Consider the following 26,025-nt stretch of genomic DNA (forward strand, 5'->3'; position numbering starts at 1 on the left):
CGATATAAATACAATATCAATATCAAGATAAGTAATTTGCAATCTGGAGCATAGCCACAGCCACTCGGCTCACTGGTCCCTAACTGTATAGCATTGCATACCAACATCACTGCACTAGTGCCAACACTTTTGTGCAGTTAAACGAAACGCCTGTCCTGAACACCACACTGCCCCCACAATCTCCACAATCTCGAAGCTGGACCTGCCCCATGTCCATACATGTCAAGGTGCCTTAATGCATGCCAGGCATCTCGTTGGACGGTACCATGGCATGACAATAGGTGATTGAGCCAACCATTGCTTAGTTGTGCCACTTTCACATTGGGCAATCAATTGAGACATTATTAGCAAGTATCTTAAAATGGAAGGAGGAATTACATTGAGTACTGTTGCTATTAATGAACAGAGAGTATCTTCACCGCCAGGTCACATCAGGAAAAGATTGCTAATGTAGCTCACCATCTTTTATTTATTGACCATATCTGCAGTTACTCAAAATGTTTTTCTAATGAGTCAATTAACTAGTGACTTAAATAGGCACATAATAAAGCCCCTTTCGACCTTTGGAATTCGAGCTACAAAGTGTGCTCAAGTTTTAAACACACCATTGTGTATTATCAGTGACAGCAGTTACAAATTGAATTAATGGTTCGAATGCCTATTCAGTTTTTCATGGACTCAGAAAGTGCAAGGAGTGCTCTGATTGGGTGCATGGATTGCCTTGAGTGGGCTGTTTATTGGTTGCCAAAATGGCCTGCTTGCCGCCAACATGGGTGAATGGATGACCCAATGAGGTCTATGTATCACCAGGATGTGGTGTATGGACTGCCATGGAGAGGTGTGTGGCTTGCCCTGCTAGGTTTATTGGTTGCCAGGATGGGTTCTGTGGGCTGCAGTGAAGGCAAATGTGGATTGCTCCATGATTAGGTGTATGGACTGCCAGGAATAGTGTACAAAAAGTCAGGATGAATGTACTTATTGCCATGATGGGTTAATGAGTTGCAGTATATATATATGAAATGACATGATGGCTTTATAGATTGCAGTGACAGCGTGTATGGTTCCCAGGGTCGGGTATATGGAATGTCACTATGAAGTGAAGGGATGTTCACGAGGGGTCAACACACTGCTAGGGTGCCCTATATTGAATGTTCTAATTAGTGTATGAACTGCTATGAAGGGTGAATGATTTGCAAAGTAGGGACTTTAATGTTGGAGTGCATGGATTTCCAGGCTGATTAAATATTTCACCAGACTACAGTATGCGACTGTCGTGATGGGTGCAGGGACGTCATTTGGGGGTCGCCAGGGGTCACAACCGACATTCCCGCAGCTGCAGCCCCTGTATTAAAATAAAAAATACAAAAATGGTTTTAAAAAAATATTTTTATAAACAAACATTTTTAAAATAAATCTGCAGGTCATGGGCTGTGCTTGTAGTGGCATAACCCCCCGCATCCCTGCATTCCTCTACCTTGTACATGGCTGCATGATTGTCGTGCAGGGGAGCCATTCACTGGATATGGCCCTCCAGTCCAAGATGGCCTCCGGAGCACAGTAGCTACTGTGCTCCACATGTGGCATAACGTGCACATTAGTCTCCCTGCGCACAGTCTACATGTGGAGGACACATCACTGTGTACAGTCTGTGTGGAAATTGGTGGGCGTGTTCCCTCGCCTGACCCGTTGTGTGCTCAGTGGGGAGGTGTGTCTTTGAAGATCCCTAGGCCTCTGGAAGAGCTGCAGACATTGGCATAGCAAGTCTTACTGGCTCCTTGGTGAATGTGGTCCAGGCATAGACTTGCAGGGGACAGTTGCGATGAAAGGCTGAACCCTAGGATTGCGCGGCCGCTGCGGCGCTGCAGGCGTGCTGCAGGATTGCCTGACTGCTCTGAGGATTTTCTGACAGCTTCTGGGATTGTCCCAATTAATGCACCAGGATTGTCTGGCAGTGTTCAAACCATCTAAGTGATTCCCTCCTCTGGTGTTTTCCTTTCCAGATCCCTGGTCTGACACAAAAAAAGCCAGCCAACTATCTGAGGTGGAGCTAAGGCTCATGGCAACATAGTGTGAGAGCAGTGAACAGGGGGGTAGATAGAACAGAGAATGTGAGGTAGGAACTGGAGTTCAACTATGAACAGTTCGGAACACCATTGTTGCATTATAGACGAGCACTGTCCTGGTATTCTGACCAGCGTTGTATCCAATTCATGTTATTTTTTAATTTTATTTTTTTGCATTTTTTTTAAAGCACTCACACAGCCCAGGGGCATTGAGGTGATGTTACAGGAATATGACTTAGTTGCGTATTTATAACACGCTTAATACCCAGAGGATTCTAAGCGCGGACCCAGGGATCGAACCTGTGTTGCTTTGTGTTGTCTTGTATCCAAGGCGAGCACCTTGCCCCTGAGCTATCCTCCCCTGTTAACGTCACTTGCTAGCATTAATATTCTAGGCCAGCACTTTACCCTGTGTATGTGAACAACATGCGTTTGTGTTGCATAGGCTTTTTGTTAACATTAATATCACAGGCCAGTGCTGCACCCGTGTATGGGAACAACATGTGTTAATAGTGCACAGTGTGAGAGGTCAGTAATGCGAGGCGGACAACTGCTTGCAGTTTTTTCAGTATTTGACATTTTATTTTAAACAGAAAATGCAAAGAAAACCTAACTAAACCTACTCTTCCATTGAATTCCCGACCTAGTCTAGGATTTAAAAGAACATCTCCTAGCATACACAAAACTGCCCCTCGCACTAAACAACAAAACCTTCAAAGCAAAACATAAACAACATAAATAAAAGATTACCAAATAACCAGTGGCTTGGTTAACTTCCACTTGCTCTGGGTCGGTGCCGTTCCAGGAATGTCCAAAGTAACTTTCTCCCAAAGAAAAGTAAAGTCTTGAATCAGTTCTTGAAAAGTTCCAATGAAACAAAGGTTCACCCCCAAAAAAATCCTTCTGCGTTTGATTAAAAGGTCCCTTTACAATCTTCACAAAGTAAACAGCATCAATTGTAATCCTGGATAACCTCCTTCCAGGACAGAATTGACAATGTTCAAAACAAAAGTACTACTTCTGTTTCAACAACTATCTTTCTTTTTGCTACCTCTGCAGCATATTTGGTATAACTTGTCAGGATGCTTCTTCTAAGGGGGGTTGCTTTCCCCTTGACAACTCCCTTCTGCAAATGGCACTGTGAAAGCAGGCTCCTTTGCTTCACAGTCTTCTACTACTTCAACTACATTCATTCTAAGGTGATCTGGCAATATTATAGAAAACCACAGTTCTATTGGTTCTGCTGTAACTTGATACTTTAAGAATTTCTCAACCAACTTAGACAAGCCTCTTCGTCCTCCACAGGTAGGCAAGGCACTCTTCTTTCCTATGCCATAAGAAAAGGCAGCCACTTTGCCTCTTCTATCTGTCTTACTGCTACCACTAAAATCTGTCTTGGCTTCTAGACTGCTTCTTTTCCTCAGCTTCAACTGTCCAAGCTTCACAGGTTGTTGATCAGTTCTTCTAAGAAGCACCCAGCTCCCTTACCCAGCTTTATACACACCTTCTTGTTTCCAGTAGTTACCCCAAAGCTGTATTGCCACTCTTCCAGTTTGGATATCCTTGTCATCCTTGCATCAGAGGACACTGGATTTATAACAGCTTCAACAACTTCAAAACATCGGTGCTTAGGTCTAAATAGGGTTGGTTTCACATTAGAAAGGATGTATCTACTGGCCTGGGTAATGCTTCTTCTTCTCATGACTTCAGCAACTTGAGCAAAGTATTTGTTCTGAATGTTACAAGAGCCAGGTTTCACTAGTAAAATGAAATTATGATGAATTTCAACTTAAAGACTTGCGTTCCCTTTATTTCATACAGAGGTCTGCTCTAAGGTGTATCGGGAATCACAATCACTTACACATGACCTTTCTTTGATGTAAGTGTTCTTGTAACGATTCGCGAAAGTCGGCTGCTACCACTCGAGTGATTGCCAGCAACATTCTCCCTCTTAATGGGAGAAACATGACCACTCCGTTAAGGGGGAAAATTAAAGATATTCCTTCTACGCAAGCACTTTAACTTGTGCTAAACACACGCAGGATACATTTCCTTTGTTGTGAAGAGTTCCAACGGCAACAAACAACTTGTATTCACTCCCACTTCTATGTGAGTATTAATCTAGCTGGTTACAGTTACTGGCAAAGAGTTTCTTGTGCATTGGAATACAGAGCTTCACTCTCCAACTCCAAAATCACAGTGGTTGCGGACGGCTTCCACTTCCCGACTTTCTTTCTTCTACTACTGCTTCAGTCACTCTTGGGACCCACACCCTCTGCAGTACGGGTGTCTCTGATCTGGCCTTGACCACAGAGCGTTTCCTTCTCTACTTCCCTCGGCTTGCTTGCTTCTGCACACAGGCCTCGGGTAGCTAAATGACATCAGCTCTGTATTCACAGCAATTAGGTGCATCTGAAAAGGCTGTTAACTTCTCACAGTCTCTTCCAATGCAGCCACAGCCAAACAGTGTTTGTGAGCACAGGACCAACTCAGAACTTGCAGGTGAAATCTGCTCCTCTCTCGTTCAGCCGCCCCTTAAGTGGTTATACTTCCTTGTGAACTGCCAGCCTTGTCTTCTGCTTTTCCTCTTCTGCTACTACTGCCAACATTCCAGCTTCTGCTCCAACTTCTTTCTCCTACTCCTTCCTGCTGCAGGCTTTTATGCCTCTCAGGTGGGACAAATGGCTTCAGGTGCAGGCCCGTAGTGTTACTTGCCTGACCCTGGCAAAAGCTGCAAGGCCTGTCCTTTACTTTGGCATGCCTCTTCAGCCCTCTGCTTCATCACAGTCCCTGAGCGGTTCTGGGGCATGCAGTCCATTTTAAGGGAATTAGGTTTTCCCACATCCTTTCTACTTTTAATAGCGGTTTTAATTCCCTTGATGTTTTTAGAAGAAGGTTTGTGGATAGAGACATAAGGCGCAACACATTCACTACTCTCTGTAGTGTACCTTTGATATTGAGGAGGATATTTAGGGATAAAAAAGATGTGTTCTTTTGACTTTTGATGTGATAGGTTTAGAGGTTTTAATCTGAGGTTGTATTATCTTGGTTTTAATGATAGGCTGAAACCCATTAGAACGGCAACATGCTACAACCTCTCCCAGAATAATATTAAGAGCATCCCTCTCCGAGGACAAATGCCATATCTCATCCCATGGCATCTCCTTCCTACCCTGAGCCCTGCCTTCACCCAGGTGATCCTCCCGCAGCACACCACCCCCAGGGTTGGGATCAGAAAGTGTCTGCCTTCTCCTGGCCCACTGGGAGGAGACTCTAGGCAGGGTTTTGGTGAGGGCTCCACAGGATTCCCCACAACAGGCTTTGTGTTAACATTAATATTACAGGGCAGTAGTGCACACTGTATATGTGAACAACATGTGTTAATAGTGCACAGGCTCTGTGTTACCATTAATATTACAAGCCAGTACAGCACCCTGTGAATGTGAACAACATGTTTTAATAGTGCATGGGCTTTGTGTTGGGGGGTTGAAGGAGGGTACTGGAAACTGAAGTTGCTAATTTGCTTGAGATTGATAGTGTTGGAGACTTACGGTGCTAGAGAGTGGCACTGTGTAAACATGAAGGTGTTGGAGCAAGGCTTTGGAGCTGTAAGGTGTTGGAGGACGAGAGTGAGAGCCAGACATTTAAAGATGTTGATGGTCGGGTGCCTGTCGTGAAAATGGTTACGGGATATTCAGGCTCTGGGTGACTGGAGGGAGTGGGTTGATCTACAGTGGTTCACCGTATTGTCCAAGTGTAAAAGCATGAAGTGGTACAGCCTACGATTGTCTTCTGGTTGGACTTGTGTTGGTCAGTTGCTGTTTGCAGTCTGTGGCCAGACACTTGGCAGGCACCGGATGTCGGCGCTTTGGGGTTTAGGCCTCTTGGACATGCTCTGTCTGTTTACAGTTTAGCCCAAGTGATGTACAATAGTCCAGGTTGCTGTGTTGGAGCGCTGCTAAAATTCACAGCAATTTGGTAACATGGGCCTATACACACTGATATTAACGCTACATATGGGGATCCATTCTTGTATGAAATGTATATCATATTACAATGATATCGTAACAATAGTTTTCTTAGTGTACCAAGAAAAATGTTATGTGATGTCACTTCCTTTTTTGTCAAGGGGTGAAGGTCTGTGTGCCATCACTTCCTTTGTGTCACTTGGGGGCGGGGTAAAATGACATCACTGAGGTCGAGGGTTGTGTGATGTCACTTGCACTACCCCTGGCATTTTGGTGAAATGGCGTCCCTGGCTGGGTGTTTGCAATATCGTAAGTGGTGCTTGGATAACAAGCATTCGATGAATGCACTGCCAGTATACATGAATTGCCAGTAGTCATACTTGAACTAGCAGAATGGATATTTGGGTTGCCAGGGTGAGCTGTATGGATGGCTATCATGTGTGTGTGAGTGTACGTTGCCATAAAGGTGCATGGAATGCCATGATAGAGTGTATGCAGGGCTTCAGATACGTGGCATACCCACCTATTTTACTCCCTGAATTCAGACCAATCCTCCCTACAAAGAAATAATAAGGAGTAGCAGGTCTGACCCATAATACCAGCCTCACTGCTCAGGTGTTCTGAACAGTAACTTGAACACCATCTTCTACAAAGTGTATGTCTGCCGCACTTCTTCCTGATGTGAAGGCGGCTTATACCAGAAAATGCTTCTTTTCATTTACTGCAATTACTAGCTACAACAAAAGTTTGACTAAAAGAGAAACGTCTATTTTTTCAAACTAAAACATATTTTTACTTGCCCAAAAACATGGCAGTCATGCATGGGAACTACTCTTTTACTCACTACAAATCTTTGTACTCCCAAATTCCCTAGATAGGGAGTATAATATTCTAAACTTTCATTCTTAAATGGAGCCCTGGACGTAAGGATGAACAGGATGGGCTGTATGAACTGCCAAGGTGAAATGCATTGATTTCTGGCTAGGTTTTACCCATCGGATATGCGGATTGCCAAGTGGGGTGTATGGTTCACCATGACATGGTTTATGAATTGCCAGGTCTGGCAGATGCAGATATGGAGCACAGACATGGCGGAAGAGGGTGAGGGCGTGGCCTGTTGGCTCTTACCTGACTCGCGAGAGATTTGCACGAAGGCCTCCACCCCACTCTCACCATAGTTTCCCTCAGAGGCGAGCGTGGACACATAGTTCCAGCCCAGGGCCTTCACGATGTCGACCATGGCTTGAGCCTGGTAAGAGTCAGGAGGCACCACTCGAGAGAAGAAGTCATAGCGGTTGTTGTCACTCAGCTCTGGCGCAGTAGAGGCATAGCTTATTTGAGGGATCTGTGGAAGAGGAGAGAGATAAAGAAACCAACAGTGAACCCATATACTAAATACAGTGTGCATCTCAATAGCCAACTAAAAGAACATGACAGAGAAGGTAATGCTTATCCAAACAGAACACTAATAAAAAAGCGACTTCTTCTGGCAACTCAACAGAAAGGGGGTCCCAGCTCAATCAACAGAAAGTAGATCACAGAACAGTCTCTGACAATCAAGCAAAGCAGGGGTGGCCGGTGATTTGTTTTAATTGACGGGATGTAAATATTTCCCTTAAATATGCCAGTGCGACTGAGCATATCGAGAGAACCCGAACCAATCAAGAAGGGTTCGGGGGAATCTGCCAAAAAGAATATTTTTTGAATAATGGGTAAAAATTGTGCATTTTAGAGGACACTTTAAATGAAAAAGTGGGGCTGAACAAGCCAGACTGTTTGCAATTCGTTTTGTAGGGTAACTCATAAAAACATTCAGTAGATGCAAGTCACTTTAAGTGCACAGGAGATTTTTCCAATATATGTTCATGATGTATGCCAGTATGAAAACATGTTCATGCTGGCTGTGCCCATATTTTTCCATGCTGTCTTCACCAATCTATGCCAGTATTCCTTTATAAGAACATGTTCATGTTTGCTTTGTGCACAATGGCAGTAATGATCTCATAAGAAAAACATGGCAGTACCCCCGAATAGGAACATACTCCAGTTGGCTTTTCCATTAAAATGCCATACCACAATATGAAAACATGTCCAAATGGGCTGCACCAAAATGCCAGTCTATCCACATAATAGCACACCATGATTGTTTTGATCATAGATGTCCAGTGCAACAAATGGCATGTGCAGTAAGAAATAGCTAGACTGCAGGAGTGGACTGGCCTATAGGGAACTCCGGAGATTTCCCAGTGGGCCTCTGCACCCTGGGCCTCTTTTGTGTGGTATTTCCAAATGTTCTCAAAGGAAAAGCATTGGGCTTGGTGAAAATGTGTCATATGGGGCCACTTTGAAAAATAGTTCCAGGGCCTCTTTTGGTCCCCAGTAATTATTTCCAGGGCCTCTTTTAGTTCCCAGTCCACCCATGCTAGACTGGCTGCAACAAAATGCCAGTCTCATCATATAATAAATAACCATGTTTGCTTTATCAAAGATGCTCTGTAAAACATGCCATGCCAAAGAAATAGCTAGACAGGCTGCACTAGAAATGCCAGTCTAGCCACGTAATAACACTTATGATGCTTTCTTTACTATAGATGCCCAGAAAAAATGCCATGCTAGAGAAATAGCTAGACAGGATGCAGCACAATGCCAGTCTAGCCAAGTATCATGCATGCTTTATCAAAGATGCCCAGTAACAAATGTCACGTAACAGTAACAAATGGATAGTCAACCTGCACCAAAATGCCAGTCTAGGCACATAAAAACACTTATCAACCCTGCTTTATCAAAAATGCCCAGTAAAAATGCCACGCCACAGCAGGAAATGGGCTAGATTGGCTGCACCAAAATGCCACTCTAGTAACGTAATAACACTTATCATGCTTGCTTTAACAAAGATTCCCAGTAAAGAATGATACTGTTGAGGTGGCATTTTCTACTGGATATCTATGATGTTTACTTTCCCATCCCCCAAACTGTGGCTAGGCACATTAGCACACACCACCCACACCATTCACTGCCTCATTCACACGCCATTCACTCACTCACCCATATACCATACACTTGCTCATGCGTACACGTGCCGAGCACCCAACAATGCATCATACACTCACTCATTAATTCACACATGCATGCATACATAATACAGATTCTTACCTTTAGCCCTGATCCAGACCCTGCTCTTCTCCACGCGTGGGACTTCCTGGAAGCATGGAAGCCCTCCAGCTACCTCACCAACACACAAACAGGAACCAGGAAGTGAAGAGTGATTCCTGCTTGTGCATGCAGAAGCCAGAACACTATCATGTTACCACCCTAAACCCCTTTGAATGGGCAAGGGTGTTAGGGAGCGCCACATGTGCAGTTTCCCAGCCTAATTCCCAATTGGCAATGCGAGACTGGGGAAGCAAAATTCATAGAGACTTTTGTGGACCATTAGACATGCTGGGGAATATAAACTGTCAAAGAGAAACAATGGTTCTCTTGAAACCAGCCCAGGAGAGCCACCTGAGCTGCTAAAAGCAGCTGGGTGTGCGCTCAGTGTTTACGCTGGTCTGGCTTGACTCGTCAATAATGTGTGAGGGTACTGGTGGGGTGGTGCCCCCTCATCCATTTTGGACAAGCCACCAATGAAACAAAGAGGAGAAGATCAGAGGGCAGCCAGTACTACTGAATAAAGAGGGGGACAATTAAGTGCAACCAATTCTAACCCAAGAGAGGGAATGAGATTGCAAACAAGTTCAGTGGTCTGCCTAGTATTAATCTGCAGTCACAGGACCCATGTAGGGATGCCCCACCGTTTTTATATGTGGCTTCTTTGTCACAGAAAGTAGATATCTGCCCTCAAAGAATAGAAAGGTGTTCCTGATCACCCTCCAAAATGAACTGTTTGCCCACGTAATTGGGTTCAGTGCCCTCAAATTTGCCACCAGTGGCCATGCTATGGATGGAAAGTTAAGTTGGAATCCAACAGCACTTTGATCATCCATGCACCTGTCTAAACTCATCTTAGTGCCACCCAACCTAACTCATCAGAAAGGAGTTCACAGAGAATCCAGTGTTCACCCAAAGGAAAGGCGGGGGTTGGGGGGAGGTGCCACAGAACATACAAAGCTAAATGAACAGAGTGAATGGGACATTAACTCAGCCAGTCCAGGGTAACCCAAGAAGGAAGAGGAGGCCACAGAGCAGTCAGGGTCATACCAACGGCAATGAGGAAATCATTGAGCGGACAGCGCTATTCCATCATTTGGTATCCATTGTTTTTACTGCAGAGATTTCACTGCAGATTAATACCAAATTGTAGCCATAATATGCCTGGGGAGTGTTTGGGTGAGTACTTTTGGGAATGGTAGAGGGCAGTTAGGGCAGGCACAGGGTATCCCAAGGCATTTTGCAGCAAAGTAAATCAGAAAATAATACTACTGTTAACTTTCTGCAGTAAAGACACATAGGAGCCATCATAGAATAGCCTGTGCAAACCCAATAGAGTGAAGGTGATCATAGGGCATCCAACGCCAGATCAACACAAAGGAGGAGGCCAGACATTATCCAGGGCTGAGCCAGTATAGAGTAGATCCCAGTACAGTCTATAGCAACCCAACAGAGAAAGCATCGAGCACCAGTGAATGATCCACTGAAAAAAGGGATCACAGACAAGCAAGTGGTAACCCAACAGAAAAGGAGAGCATACATGGGATAAAGTGCCACCTACTGTACCAATAAGGATATTGCAAGTTACCGAGAAGTTCTTTTTGCAGAGTCACAGAACTCTGAGATGCATTGCAATATCCTTTTTACGTATGCTAGGGAGGGGATGTTTAATAACCTGTGTATTTGTCCATATTTACGCCAACACGCTTGCTCATTTCATTCGCCCCTTTGAGTACCCCACCAAGGAAAAAGGTGCAGAATGAGATATTCTTTCGTTGTTGGCATACAAAAAGGCAGCAGATTTATTTTCACAACATTCTTTATAACTACCAAACTCAAAACACTGAAAACAAACTTTGTGAAAATAGTTCTGAAGGTGCGGCGACCAGCCGACTGATCCGTGTCCAAACCTTGCTTCCCCTTTTCCCAACCAAGTCCACTGTAGGCCAAAGCTCCCCCAACCATTCTTGTCTGAGCCCGGCCTGCCCTTGCAGGTGTTCCTGGGCTGGGGATGGGGGGGGGGTGTTTTGTCAGGGGAAGCTGAGCCCTCATCGATACATGCAGCGCCCTTGCCGCTTAGGCCCCCAAGGGGCGCAGGTCGCGAGAAGAGTGAAAACCCTTCCCACTTTTCCACGGCTTGTTAGTAGTCTGCATCTTGCCACTGGTCGCCGAGGTGGATGCACACCCACCGTGGCTCCCCCTTTCCTTCTCTTATAACACCAGCAGCTTCATGCATAAATTCCAAAAAAACAGATCCATGCCTGCTGATGACAAATGCACACGGTCCTTCACACAGTATTCCGGGGATTTTAAATTTATCAGACTGTGCCTGACCTGCGGGAAACCTCTGCCCCTGCAGAACTTCGCCATTGCCCCGCTTAATTTCCTCCTCGATTTTGCCACTGCAGAATGGCTTTCTGCACCCCTCCATCCCTGTCTTGGAATGATCTTGGACCAGATGATCTCTGTCTCACCCAACGGAGAGGACAGCTCCTGTAAAGTGAACATCATCTCCCTCATCAAAGACCCCCTACCCAAGCTTGTCAGGTCATTGCCACCTAGATGGATGATCAGAATGTCGGGCATGTGCTGCTTATCCAACAACTTGTCAATGCGACCCTGTAACTGTGCCCATCTCATCCCGGGCACCAGAGGCCACCAGATCCGGTACTCGCCGGTGGTCATTCTCTCTCTTTCCGCTGTCCAGTTTTCCCCAGAGCTAGACACAAACGAATGCCCCACTACCCAAATGGACCATCTCCTCCTTCGAGCTGCTGTTAATTGGAAGGAGATGAGAGGTGGTCATTAATACTACATTTTGTCTGACCTTATTTACCTCCTGAAACACCTCGACTTACAACCCCTGATTCTCATGACAGCTCTGGTCCCATGCCCAGTTCGGCCGCTGATGTGGCCGTCCCTATTCTAAACAAGTGTGTACCAAACACCCCTCCTGTTGCTCCCATCCCTTTCAATGCCATATCCATCACATTCCTGAACTGGAACCTGCTCAGGGCCGACCCATCCGTGTGCAAGAATAGGGGGGACTCTGCACCCGCCCGTTGCCTCTCCTGGAGGTAAGTCGTCAGCCCCGCTACTGGACACACTATGCTCCCCTGGATGCAACAAAGGATGACTGTCCTCTCCCTTCTGGTCGGTCTTGAACTTTCTTTGATAATTGCACATCCTCCAAACTTAAAACACCAGAGCCCTGTCCCTTTCTATTCCCAAGAACCAGCTTGCTTACTCTGAAGGCTCCACAGAAAGCCAATGCAAAGGCTGCAATGAACAAAACCCTCTCCCCCTCGCTATGGCAGGGTTTCAATTAATTTGTGTAGTTTTACAATATCAATGGGCCGCCTTTTGTCAGGATTTCTCTCTGTTTGCTTTGCCCAACCGCTCATTACCATTGCAATGTAGTGCTCCTTGGTAGGATCGGGTTTCCCCCCAAGCTTCTAGTAATGAGCTATTGCAGCCAAATGATAAGACATCCAGGATCTGGTTTTCCCAGACAGCCACCCCCATCCGACAAAGGCGCGTACTGGCGCTCCCCTTTGACCTTCCGGCAACATTTCTTCTTGAAAGGCCAGGAATCGATCCCAGCATCTCTTGTACCTCCTTGCTGTGCCCGGGGCCTGGGCAGCGTGGATTAGGGAGCTCAGATTCCCCCAATCATGCCCCACCACTGCAGCTTGAATGGGCTCATCCTCTTGCTTGCCTCTGGACAGTTCCCCCGAAATTTCATCCACTGCAAATGAGAGAGAGAGTCAGCAGCCACCTTCTTTACTCCTGGAATGTGTTGTGCTCTTACCTCGGTGTTTGATTTGAGCAAGCTTGTTGTCAGCTCTCTCAGTAACCTGAGTACCCTCACATTGCTGGAAGTCCCCTGATTGATGATTGGGACCACGGCCAGGTTATCTGACCACAGAACCACCCTCCTATCCCCAAAGCTTGGAAGCCACCACGATGGGAAACAGCTCCAATAGGGTGATATCCCTAGCCTCCTGCACACCTCCCCCTTAGGGGGGAGGGAGGAGAGGACGCTGACCCGTTATTCGGGTGCCTCCTCCATTTCTTTCCGACATCACCATTCATGGCTGCACACTCTCATCCCATTTACTAAATGGCCTCTTGCTGGTGTAACATAAGGGATCTTCACTTTGCTGAGATGTATGTATAATCAATGTAGTATCTGGGTTAAAAACGCTAATAGGCAATTTTGTAATTGTAATTGGATCGAACCTGTGTTGCACTGTGTCATCTTGCTTCCAAGGCAAGCATATTGCCCCTGAACTTTCCTCTAATGGGGTTGCAGAAAAATTGTTTCAGCAGTTAAATAAAATGTGTCTAAAAAACACTTTCGTTTTGTGTTTTAAAATAGGTAATACTGTGTAGATGATGGCGCTCGTGTGTTAAACTCCATGCACAAATAAACATGCCACCGTAAACCGTTCCTTATCAGTTAACGGCTGTAAAGTGTGCCAGAAAGCGATTTTACAAGAAAGAAAATGGTAAAGATTGTGACAGCTTTAATTAAGTGCTGCAGTGACAGCTGGAAATCTTCTCTGCGCTGGCTCACGCCGCCGGCATTGTGACCTCACCGCTGAGGCGTATGAACTTTTTACTGAGCAGTAGTGATGTCATGCTCTTATTACAGGCCAGTGACGATGTACTGAAGAGCCTGCAATAAGAAAAGTGTCTGCAGGCTTGTCTACGAGTATTGCAGGCTGCCATATATAATAAAATCATAAAGCAGCTGCGCTGATCCACATCAGAACAGAAGATCACGCCAAAGTGAATGTCATCACAAAACAGGCTGCAGAGACAGAGCAGCGAGGGGATGAGAGAGCTGTCTGTACGGCCAGAGTGCCGTTCATAGAGCAGGCTGCGCGTCAGAGGGAAAGGAATACTATCAGGCGAGGCTCCGAGATTAGGTGGGTAGAGGTAATAATGACCGGAAAGAGTATATGCCCATTGACCTTTGTGCTTCGCCAAAGAGAACAGCAGGGTGTTGTGTGGGGTTCCTTGCGTATTGCTAAGCTTCCACAGTGACGCAGCTGAAAGTTGAGAATTGGCTGCTGCAGTTGCAAATAACTCCAGGAAACGAAGAGCTTCCAACGCTGGCAGCAGCGTATAACACCATGAGTGTTGAGCACCGTTGTGTTTGAGAAGAGCCTTTTTGTGCGGAGCCAACATTGGGGGCAGGAATGATGGAGGCACCCAGGGAATTGCAGTGTTTGCAATTCATTGCAAAATGGTTGCCATCTGTTGAGAAGTGATCTGGGCGTGTGCATAGAGATCAGATAAACGTTGGGTGGATGACTAGAACTCATGCGGTTCCTTATGTTGCGCTTCATGTGAAACTCCAGCCTCTAAGTGGAGCTCCGGCACCAAACCTGGGCTGCTAGGTATTGGTTACAAGACCAGAGTGTTGCCCCTGAGCTATCCTTCCCAGACTGCTATCTGCCCATGTCTCGAGCTAAGACACTAACTCGTGACATACTTCATGCAGCAGGCCTGTCACGTAAAGGCTAAGGTTTAGACGTCCATGACCTTGCTATGCGGAAGCATTTCTCTGCTGATCGCCCGTTCTCTGGAGAATCCCTGCTGGAGTTTATCAAGTTGCAAATCCTGGATGCCTTCTTTTTATTGAAATACTAACACGTTTGCTGGAACTGTTGGAAAATACCTTTGCTAATTAGGGCCAGTCCAGAGCCTTAACTGGAGTGAATAGACGACTGCCTAGCAGGGTCGTACTGGGCCATAAAATTGTCTCGGGCACCAATGAAAAAGTGACCCACAGTTGCAAATGGCTACTCATTCCTTTTGTGACACTGTTTGAATAGTACCCCAGGGGGAGTTTTTTGATAAAAAGTGATGCAAAATGTGCATTTGAAAGAATATTTATTCAGCAACAGTGGTCAAAATGACTAGCCGCAAAGAGAAGAGACTCATCAAACTGGCCCACACGGGCCAAAAAAGTGCCCCACGTTAACCCAAAAACTGGCCCACATCATTTGGTTCGGCCATAGGCCTATTGCCCTATAGGACAGTCCCGGCCTGCTCCCTCTCTTGTCAAGGTTTCTGTCCGTTCATATGTGTTTGTGTATGTGTGTGATCTGTGACGCTGTATTAGCATCACAGAGAAAGGTTTGCAGAGTAATCTGCACCAACCCACAAAGAGGGGGGTTGTGAGGCACAGTGTATAGTAACCCAACAGAGGAACAAGGAGACCGTAGAACAGCCTTTCCCAGCCTCGCCGAAAGGATGCGAGCATCTATGGGTCCGTCTATCTGTCTATCTAGCTAGTTTTCTTTCATTGTATCATGTTAAACATGACTTCAGTGAAGGACACGATTAGAATCTATAATTCGAGTGGCTGAACACAGACCGGTTTAAGACATTTTTATTACACTAGTGGCATGTTTACAGCTCCAATTAAGTAATTAACTCTCAGAAGACTGTTTTCAAAAAACACTGGCAGGCACTTCGAGCACAAAGTTTGATGGCAAGGATTGATAAAGCTATCTCAAGGAGATCCGAGTAGGATGTGTTTTGGGCGAGGATGGGCAGGAAGTGGGTGGGAATGGCAATAGGGATTAGCATGGCCATAGGACGTGAGTGGCTGGGTAAATAACCAAAAAACACCCGTAAGCTTTGTGTCCCTCCTCATATGCCATTTCTCCCTACCTGCACTCTAATGCAATCATTTCGGCTTATAGATGGCACTTTAGCAGCACCTAACAGCCAAAACTAAAAATGCAAGAACAGGTAGTTGTGGTGCAGAGGGGCAGGCATTAGAAAGTAGGGGAGCATGTTCTTAAAGAATTGTGGGTACAAAACAAGGACACATGCAGATCATATACGAGGCGGTTTTTCCCTAAGAGGAATGTCTTCCTGGTATGATGGAGTGTGGGCTGATTGTCAATGTCGATGAGAAATGGAGGGCGGGTGCTTAATAGACGTGGATCCTGGGTATCGAAGCAAGGGCTGCCCTGGCAAACATGTTAAAGTGCAGGATGCTGATCAACAGAAAAGGGTAAAGCCATGCAACAAGGGATCTACCCTCAATTCCACACACATACCATCACACTTCTGACTTGCTGCCAACTTTTAAGAGACATGCACTGGTTGTTTTTATCATGAGCCCACGTTCACCTTGCAAGGGGATATATCAAAGCCTTTAAATGTGGAGGGCATGCTGCACACACATTGTGCTGCTCAGGATCTGCACGCATGGATCTCTTCTGGCCCTCTGGTCATCGGATGCTGTTGCTCATTCTCCCCCAAAGGAGCAGCTCCACAGATGTTACATTTACCTCTTTGAATGCCAATCACTGCTTGGAGAATGGCCACACCGTCCACTCTTTCTCTAACACTGCCTGGTCTGGGAATTGGTGCACATTCAACACCCTTCTCATGCTCGTCACATCTTGCAATATTTGCTACACATTCTCTCTCATTGCATCTCACTGATTGACCGTGGCTCCATTTGCTGCAATCTTCAAGTACTACTACTGTCCCCATAACTTTACAAACTCTTCTCTTCGGAGAAAGCTGGGTAATTGTGCCCTTACTTAACCTAGGGTTCCTTATTCTGAAAAATTCCCCTATTTTGAGTGTTTCTCTACCAATGTTTTTGCTGTGCTGAAACCATCACTCCCATCTGGCCTGACAATCCTCTACTCTACTGAGAAGCTCTTTACGGTCCACACTTACAGGACCCGCCAGCCATGCAGGTGCCAACTCACACACTGGTTTCCTGCCTCTCAAAGCAACAAAAGGCATGCTGCCTCTACTGGAGTGTGGTCTGGTACCATAAGCCCAAATCATGTCTTTTATAAGGTATTTTGCGTTCAGATTAGAAATGCTAGCTAGTTGTAAAGTGCCTTTGATTACTCTACTGAACCTCAGTATCAGTCCATTGTGTTTAGTTCAGTACAGCGCAGTGGTTTTGTGCTTCACGTCCCCGCTGTCTCCAGAAACTCCTTGAATTCCCCTAATCTGAATTGTACACCATTATCCGTAAGGAGTTTAGAAGGGAAGACTTCTTCCCAAAATACATTTCTCAGAAACGGAGTGAACGACTTTGCTGTAGCATCTTTAGACCAAGGGGGTCATTACGACCCTGGCGTTAAGGGTTTAACGGCGCCGTAAAAGGTGTCGGCGCCGTTAAACCCTTAACGCCTGATAACGAGGTCCCTTTGCGGGACCCGACCTTAACGGCTGGTTTAACCAGCCGTTAAAGTAGGGTGCCGCAAAGGGACCTCGGTGCTAATTACGGTACCGCAATTTGCACCTTCCCCAGTCCCATTGAGCCCTATGGGGCGAAAATGGGGAAGGGCCATGGTGAAATGGGGAAATACCGCCCCGTCAACCTTGGAATGGGGCGGTATTTCCCCATTCCACCATGGCGGACTCGTTACAACACCGGCACCAACCATGGTGCTAATAGCGCCATGGTTTAGCGCCGGGGTTGTAATGAGGGCCCAAGTCACATATGGCTATTTCGAATGGTAATCCATAACGACAAAAATGAATTCGCTATCAGCGGGCATACCTGTAATGGGCCCATGGATACCAAATGCTATCTTTGACCAAGGGACTGAGGGAACTTGAACAGGATGACTAGGTACGTATATGTGTTATGTCACTTTCAGGATATGGTAAACACCAAACTGCTTCACCAACTTCTACATCCATCCACCAATACCATTCTCTCACTCAACATGTATTTAAACTTCTCCTTGTGTGTTCTTGATGGGGTGTTTTTATGATTTGTGAATGTGCTTTTCTTCTGAAATATTATTGTTTTGCACTTAAATATTAGATCTCTGTCCATCCGCGAGGAAACTGCACTAACCTTCTGTGGATGTGCAAGCCGGCCTATGGTGATGTACGTGCAAGCAATTTGTTGTTCTTCATCTTCTTCATAGGCCTTGTGGCATGTGTATTTGTCAACCCAATAGTACTGGCCAAGAATCATCATCTCGATCTTTCCTGTCGGGATCGCAAAAGGGTAGTCGAGGCAAAGAGTCTGCAACACTCTTCAAGTCTGCAGTTCGTTCATTTTAAAAATGAATTCTTGTAATGCTAAGGTCCACCTTTTGATTTGGGTAATAATCAGATGTCCCATCCCTGATAAGCCAAAATTGAGGGGTGTGTGTTCTGTACGAATTTGGAAAGGGATACCCCAAAGATTTTTATTTTTAAATGAGCCGCAGCCCATTTGCACGCTAGGGCTTCTCTTTCTACAGTAGACTAATTCTTCTCGGCTCCTTGTAAGGTACGGGAGGTGACATTTATTACAACTTGCAATTGCCACCAGCTGGCCGTTTTATTTACCAGCACTTATGTCTGCACTTACCTTGCACTTGCCACCAGCTGGACGTTTTATTATCCTATTTATTCTACTATCTCATGAACTGCACTTTCCTCTCTCCCTTCCCCCACGCACTTTTCTCTTTCCCCCTTCCCATGTACTTGCACGATCTGAATGACACCTGGCCTAGTAGGATTGTTGTCTGTCTTCCCTTGTGCCCCCTCCCTTGCCTCGACGCGCCTTGAAACACTTGTGTATAGGCGCGTTATAAATGCCACATCATATCATAACTTCCATTCTTCTCGTAACTGGGTGAAACTAGTTTATAATTTTATATCACTGGGATCAGTAGTAAGGTAAATGGGCTCTAAGTGGTTGCATATGCCCAAAAAAGGATCCTCTGCAATTTGTCATTTGTCATCAGATACCTTTCCATGGATGTTTCCTCATTCAAATGTGTATTTCTTTTATAGAAATACCCCCAATGGAGAACAGCTCAATGCAAAATTGTTAACAAATTTCAAATATTATTCGGCTACCCCCAAAAATGCTCTGGGGCTATTTCTGTCTTGGGGTGTTGGTGCAACTTTTACTTCCACAACTAAGTTTGGCTTGGGTTGAATTCCTTCAACACTAATAACGTGCCCAAGATATGTCACCTCAGAAATGTAAATGTTTCTCTTTTCAGAGTAAGGCCTGTCTCTTTCAAAGTGCAAAGGACTCTTTCCAGACACCGATCATGTTGAACCTGGTTGTTAACAAACACAAGTATGTCATCTAGCAATCATTTGACATTGGGGTTGTTGCAAAATATCCATTATTCTTTGAAAAATGGCAGCAGCCGAAGCTAACCCAAATGACACGCTCTTAAATCGATAAGCTTGCTCCAAAAGGAGAAATGATTGGCGTGAGATGTCTCAATTCTTCATGTAGTTGGCTTTGATGGTAAGCATTCAATAGGTGTAAGATGAAAAACATCTGGCTCCTTCTAGAAGTTTTATCATTTCGTGGACCTGAGGTAACGGGTGGCAATCGACCAAATCCTCTGATTCAATGACCTGAGATCAATAGACATGCAAATGTTTCTATCCACTTTCCGAGCTATAACAATCAAGGCATCCCACTCAGCAGCTTCTATCTCCACTATCATATCAGTATTGCATAATCTGTCTAATTCTTTTTTAACTAGTTCTCTCAATTTAAATGGCATAGGTCTTATACGATAAGCCACAGGCTAGCCCCCCCTTTTTAAAATTAAAACATTATTATATCTTTATAATCTTTGAGACGACTTAGTGTGGTGCTGAAAACTTATGGTATACTTCTTCATTAAGTTGCATCACTGGTTTGGGGGAATTTGGATCTAGACATACTGTAAGGTGTCTTTGATGAGACCAATTTAGGATAGGACCCCCTCTTGGACACATTGCCTTGTGCTTTCCTTCCTTTAAGTACAAATTCAACATCCCGTGAACCAAGAACTTCTATGGTCACCCCTCTGTAAGCTTAGAATTGAATTTCAGGTCTTACTTAATTGTGTAGGGCCCAAACCTCATTCACTGAATGTCTCTGCTCCATCACATTATATTTGGAGCAAGAATCAGCCATCATTTGTACTTTCTTGCCATCAATGAGCACATCACAATACGGCGCATCACAGCAATTTTCATCTATTGTAGCAATTGCTACGTCATTTAAATCCTCTTTCACCATGTTAAGTTCATCTTGTTAAGTTCATATTTAAGTCCAGTCCCTGAACGCTTACACCAGAGAGAATACAACCTGCTAGGGAAGAAAGACCTAAGTCGATCTTGTAAGGATAACAAGTTTTAATCTCACACAAAGATGAGAGCAACAGCGAAGAACTCTGCTGCTAAGACCGTTCTGGCAGAAATTAGTACAAGCAGAATCTTATAACGAAAGACATTTTCATTGATGATGCAACATATACAGTAGAAACATGCGTGGCTGGTTGGTCCATGATCTGCCTACTCCACAAGAGATGTCAGGTCATTGGTTCCAGTCCAGTCCGTCCACCTTCCAACATGTGGTTGCTGCAGTGATCAACTTCCTCTAATGCTAAAGGTCAAAGAACACGTTAACTACACTCCTAACACAATGATACTTTATCATCATACTGTGCACCTGGCAGTCTTTAAGTCTGGCTCAAAGGAGGTTCTAATGCACTCTAACCTTCACACACACATTTCACTCACTCCCTTCTGGGCCATCCGGGTACAGGGTCTCCACCCACCTTATGAACTATAATTTATGCCTCCCAGCACCTCACAATACAAATCATATGATTGGTGCTCAAACGCTGTCTGTCCTGTTTGAACATTTCAGGACGTGTTACTTTGGGGTTGGTGGTCAAAGGGCACCTGGTGACATGGAATTCCAAGAACTTGAGGTTTAGTCAGTTATATGGGCTATAACTCGTGGTCGCCGGGGGATGGGCCGGGTCATGCTTTGGCAAGTGTGAGATTACATGCACATGGTCTACGATAGCGGCCTTGAAGGGCACATTGCTTGCAGATAAAACAGTTTTTTGCAACACTGCTAGGACAATGATGGAAATGTATGGCGGTTGGGGGTGTGGGTTGTCCTCACGGGAGCTTGGGCATGGCTGGAGATTCCCCTCATCTCACAGTTAGGGCCTCGTGTGGCTTCAAGTACATTGTTTACATCCCCTGCCTCTGCTATGATATATATAGGGGGAAGGCTCTCAAACATCCTTTGACCTTCAACTCCCAGACAGTTCAGCAGGAGCAATTGTTTGTGCTCATGTCAAAGTTCTTTCATCCAATAATGATAATGTAAATGTCAAATATGTTTCTCCAATGCTTCAGAGCTATGGAAAGTTCATTTGGGGAGGGCTGAAAAATTAGCAGAGCTTGAACAGTTGTTTTCATACCGCTAAAAGAACATAAGCTAAAATAACATACTTAAACAAAAGAATTGGGCTGGAGAACAACTGATCTTCAATAGTATACACACAATAAACTAACACAATAAGCTAAAATAACAAGTCAAAATAATTACTCACAGCTCTCAAGTGCTGTTCCTTTTGCAGCCTGCGGGGGATCTGTCCATTCACTGCGTGAGAGATCGTTCCTGCTCTTGAACGAGTAATTGTTACGATCACCTGGTCTCTGCGGAGGCATTGGGGCATGGTTGCAGCCCTCCCAGAACTTGAATCACCCCCTTCAGGACTCTCCCTCAGTAGAAAAGCTGTGAGCGGTGGTACGTGGTGATACTGCTCCTGCGTGCAGATAAGAGTGTGTGATTGTTGTATCTCTCGAACCCTTCACACCAAAGTACGGTTTCTGTGAGCATACGCCGGCCCATAAAGCTCACCTGTGAATTATGGAAGATAAGTCTCCGTCCTGCTACTTCTGGCAGGGGTGCGTCGAATGGGATCTAGTTCCTTCACTGATCCCTGATAAGGATTAGTCCAGTCCAGCTGCGACTATGCATCTCCTTATGATTGGTAAGTCTTTCTTCAGCTCTTGTGATGCTGCTCGTTCTGCTTAATGTCTTTATATGTTGCTCCTATTTATGCCTGCAATAATGTCTCTCTTCTGTTTTCTTCCCTTAGATGGAAATGCGGCCTCAATGCAGCTGTGAGACGCAAGACGCAGCCGGATGGAAGATGGATGCTACCGCAATGTTCGACAGCAGGTAAGTGATGGTTTAAGGAAAAGCGCAAAGTATTGCGAAGCGCAACCTTAAACAGACTGTTTTTTCGATGTCTAACCTTGTCTTTTTTTTTTGTTGTAATATTTATTTTCAAAATTACAGTATTGAGAAAAGACAAATGACAAAAGTGCAACATACAAAAATCAATTCAATGAACACCCAACTATATACAAACCCCCACCCATAGAGCCACATCCCATTCAATATCAGGCCTAATACAATAAAAGAAATTTACCCCAAATCTTGTTGAATAATGAACTTTTCTTCTCCCTTAGTTGCAAACCCCTTTCGATATCCGCCAATATATGCATCTCAGCAATTCACATTTCAATGGTAACGGGAGTAGAGGTTTTCCAATGTCTCAATATCAGTTTCTTTCCCACCATCGCTCCCCGAAAGATCCACTTTGTCTAGGCGGTACTCAAGTCATCCAGTACATCAGTACTGCCCAGCACAATAGTAGAAAAAATCCATGTGAATTCTCTCATCGAGAACCCTCTCACAAATCTGGTCAAATTCAAACCACATACCCCTCACCCTTGAACACTCCCACAGCATATGTTCAAAGGTGCCCACCTCATGCACACACGCCCAACAGTCAGAGTTATCACTCATTCCTCTTTCCAACAGTCTCTCAGGCGTCCAGTACGTTCTATGCAAAATCTTGATCTGACGCGATCTCTCAACCAGACTCAAAGAATACAATTTCACATTCTCACAAATTCAAGAAAAATGATCCTCCACAATGTCCTCACCAATCCTCCGGTTCCAATCCAGTCTCACAGCATAATTTATCTTAAAGTTAGACACAATTTGTTTATAAACATAGCTGACTAGGCCACAAGCACTCACCCCCAGGTTCCAACCAAGCAAATCCAAATTGATCCCCTTCTCCATAGTTACGTCACCCAACGCTCTCCTGATCTTCCGATTATCTGCCAGATAAAAAGTAGGAATATCAAACTTCAACCTTACCTCCCTAGCAGTCATCCAAGTCATACCATTAAAAAGGTCCCCAATCCATTGAACCCAAGCAAGGAACCAATCATGTCAGAACAAAACTTTCCCTTCATGAGTAACACTCGGATTCAGCCAAAGTGAAGTACTCGGGTCTCTCAATGCATTGAAACGAAAACATTCATTCAAAGCCAACCAAGAAGTTCGTAGACTCCTAGTCAACGGATTCTCCAACCTCCGTCTGCATGGCTGACCCGTCAACAGAGCCCTAGGTGACAACGGACTCACAAGACTAGGCTCTGCACCAAACCGATCTCCACCATCTGATTTAAGACATGTAAATAAGGTACGGGACATGAAAGCCAGATGATATGCCCTGAAGTCTGGCACTCCCAGCCTATTGAATGCCTTTTCAGCATCCAATGAGAGAACAGCCGAGTCTTCTGAGACAGCTCTGATGCTCTAGCGATGGTGCACAGTAGATTCCTCATGTTGCTGGACGTCGTCCTACCCTTAACAAAACCTGACTGATTCTGATCTATCAGCTTTGGTAGAAGATTTTCTAGCCTTAATGCCAGAACCGTGGCTAGAATCTTGTTGTCCACATTAATTAAACTAATAGGCCTGTAACTGGACACCAACGTTTCATCCTTGTCTTTCTTCATAAAGAATGAAATTGTGGCATGCCTAGTCGTATCCGGAAGTAATCCCCGAGCCTTAGAGGTCTTATACATATCAGTTAACAACACCAATGCAGAATCAGGTAGCCACCTATAAAACTCCACTGGCAGCCCATCAGGGCCTGGAGACCTGCCAACATTTAATTTAGAAATTGCATTCTTGACCTCATCCACAGTTATAGGTTCTTCCAACAATGTTGATTCCTCTTCAGAAATTTCTGGGACCGGACGGAATCGTCCCCAGAAAATCTCCATTAGTCGCGTCAATGTATGTCTCATTTTTATACAAATTCATATAAAACTTCTTAAACACCTCATTTATCCTCACCGGATCAAAAGTAGTGAATCCACCAGAATCTGTAATCGATGCGATTGAGCGCTCCGCTCTCTCACCCTCATTCTGTAAGCTAGCCAATGATCACACCTCTCACCCCGTTCAAAATAAGTGCACTTTTGCTGGAAATACCTTTTCTCCACCCTATTTGAAATCAACGCAGTCAAGTCCCTTTTCAATCGGTTTAACTCTGGAAGTAAAAACAATTTTGTAGCATCCACCATCAGTTTCCGTGACAAATCATTTATTTTACTCTCTAATTCCAACTGCGTACTGTCCCATTTCTGTTTCAAGCCTCTCGCTATTATGATCCTACAAGAAACCTTGCATGAGTCTATCCAGTTCCCGATAATACTTTTTCTCAATCTCCAACGTGACCATACTCAGAACATAGTTAATTCTAGGAGTTGACATCATTTTCAAAACATTCACCTTCCTCCAAAGGGAAAGATGCAGCAAGAACCATCTATCCTGATCCAATTTGAAAGTAGCACACACCATATTCATGTTAACTCTCACAAAATCAGCAACCACAGGTAAAATCCAAACCTCCAAGTACATCAATTTCTCAGCGCACCACTTGAACCTTGTTGCGTGCCACGTTCCAATTCAAAAGGTTGAGACCTCTGACCATTAGTTTTAACATCTGCCGTGGGCTTGGTATATAGCAGTCTAATCCAGGAACAAAAATGATTACCAAAACTGCTGTCGATGATGGATCGTGTCATGCTGCGGTGCCAAGATGAAGATATCGGCGTTACGGAAAGTGTATAGATGAATACTTGGTTCGCCGAAGAGATGTGCAGGTAAGAACAGCTTCCCCCAGTTGGTAAGTATGCTGGCAGGAAGCAGGATGTCCAGGAAGCAGGATCTACAAAGGTAAGTCTGCCCTCAGGCGACTGTTAGCGTTACGCTGCTTGCAAGTGCAGAATAATGTGATGCGTCTGTCTTGAGGATTGGGGCCGCTTATATAGCTGAGATCGTGGGCACCGCCATTAGGGCCGGCTTACCAGCCACACCCTGCCACTCCTAGAGAGTGAGCACATGTGAAGGCAATCCATTAGCAGCCACACCCAAGATTGCACTTGGGGCTGCTTAATGGATGGAATGTTCAAGGTTAATGCATCCTGCTTAATGGATGGTATGTTCAAGGTTAATGCATCTGAAGTGCTATGTCCATAATAAAAGCTTTTTGGTGTTAAATGGATGTTCTTGTTTACTTTTGTTCATGAGCCTGGCTCCAAAGGCACCAGGACAATGTCCACCCAGGTCTCCTGTGCATGCGACCCCTGCATGCCTGTGCCCCTGTCTTCATGACCATGACAGTAATTCTTTCCTTGGGTCCAAGAAATGTAAGTGGCTGCCTCAGTAGTCAATAGCAGTGTGCCCAGAGTTGGAGGGTCCGATCGGTGCCCCAGTCGTCACTCGATTACTGTAATGTCCTTCTTATGGGCACTTCCAACGCCAACATGGCCAAACGCCAACTACTCCGAAGCAAAGCCCTTTGCGCTGCCCTTGGCCTTAAACGGTCAGACCACATCTCTGCCGCAAGACGGGATTCCCACTGGCTCCCTGTCAAACCTTGTGTAAATTGCAAAGCACTTTCTATCATGCATCACTGCGTCCACATGGATGCCCCCTAGTACCTAAACAATTGCATCAGCCAAATCTCACCTGTATGTACACTCAGATCTAATTCCAGTATTTCCTTGTTTACCCCACGCTTCATGAGCAAAAGGGCGGGTGGAGTTTCTGTGTTACAGCTCCAACAGTCTGGAATGCCCTGCCTGCGCACATTCGTAATGAACAATCTTTCCCTGACTTTACAAAACGTGCCAAGACCTGGTTGTTC

General features: G+C 45.1%; 1 protein-coding gene across 5 annotated transcripts in view; it reads right to left on the reverse strand.

The window, feature by feature from the left end:
* LOC138569486 (metabotropic glutamate receptor 8-like) overlaps positions 1–26,025 on the reverse strand; it is a 647,717-nt gene that overhangs the window by 308,850 nt on the left and 312,842 nt on the right. For all 5 annotated transcript variants that reach the window (XR_011303249.1, XM_069647490.1, XM_069647494.1 and 2 more), the window contains exon 3: positions 7,160–7,376. Coding sequence is in view for 4 of the 5 variants with exons in the window: in XM_069647490.1 (XP_069503591.1) it covers positions 7,160–7,376 (217 nt within the window). In the remaining variant the exon portion in view is untranslated. The remainder of the gene's footprint in view (positions 1–7,159; positions 7,377–26,025) is intronic.

Source organism: Ambystoma mexicanum, chromosome 2q, assembly GCF_040938575.1.
Source record: "Ambystoma mexicanum isolate Mex_15411 chromosome 2q, UKY_AmexF1_1, whole genome shotgun sequence".
Taxonomy (NCBI): domain Eukaryota; kingdom Metazoa; phylum Chordata; class Amphibia; order Caudata; family Ambystomatidae; genus Ambystoma; species Ambystoma mexicanum.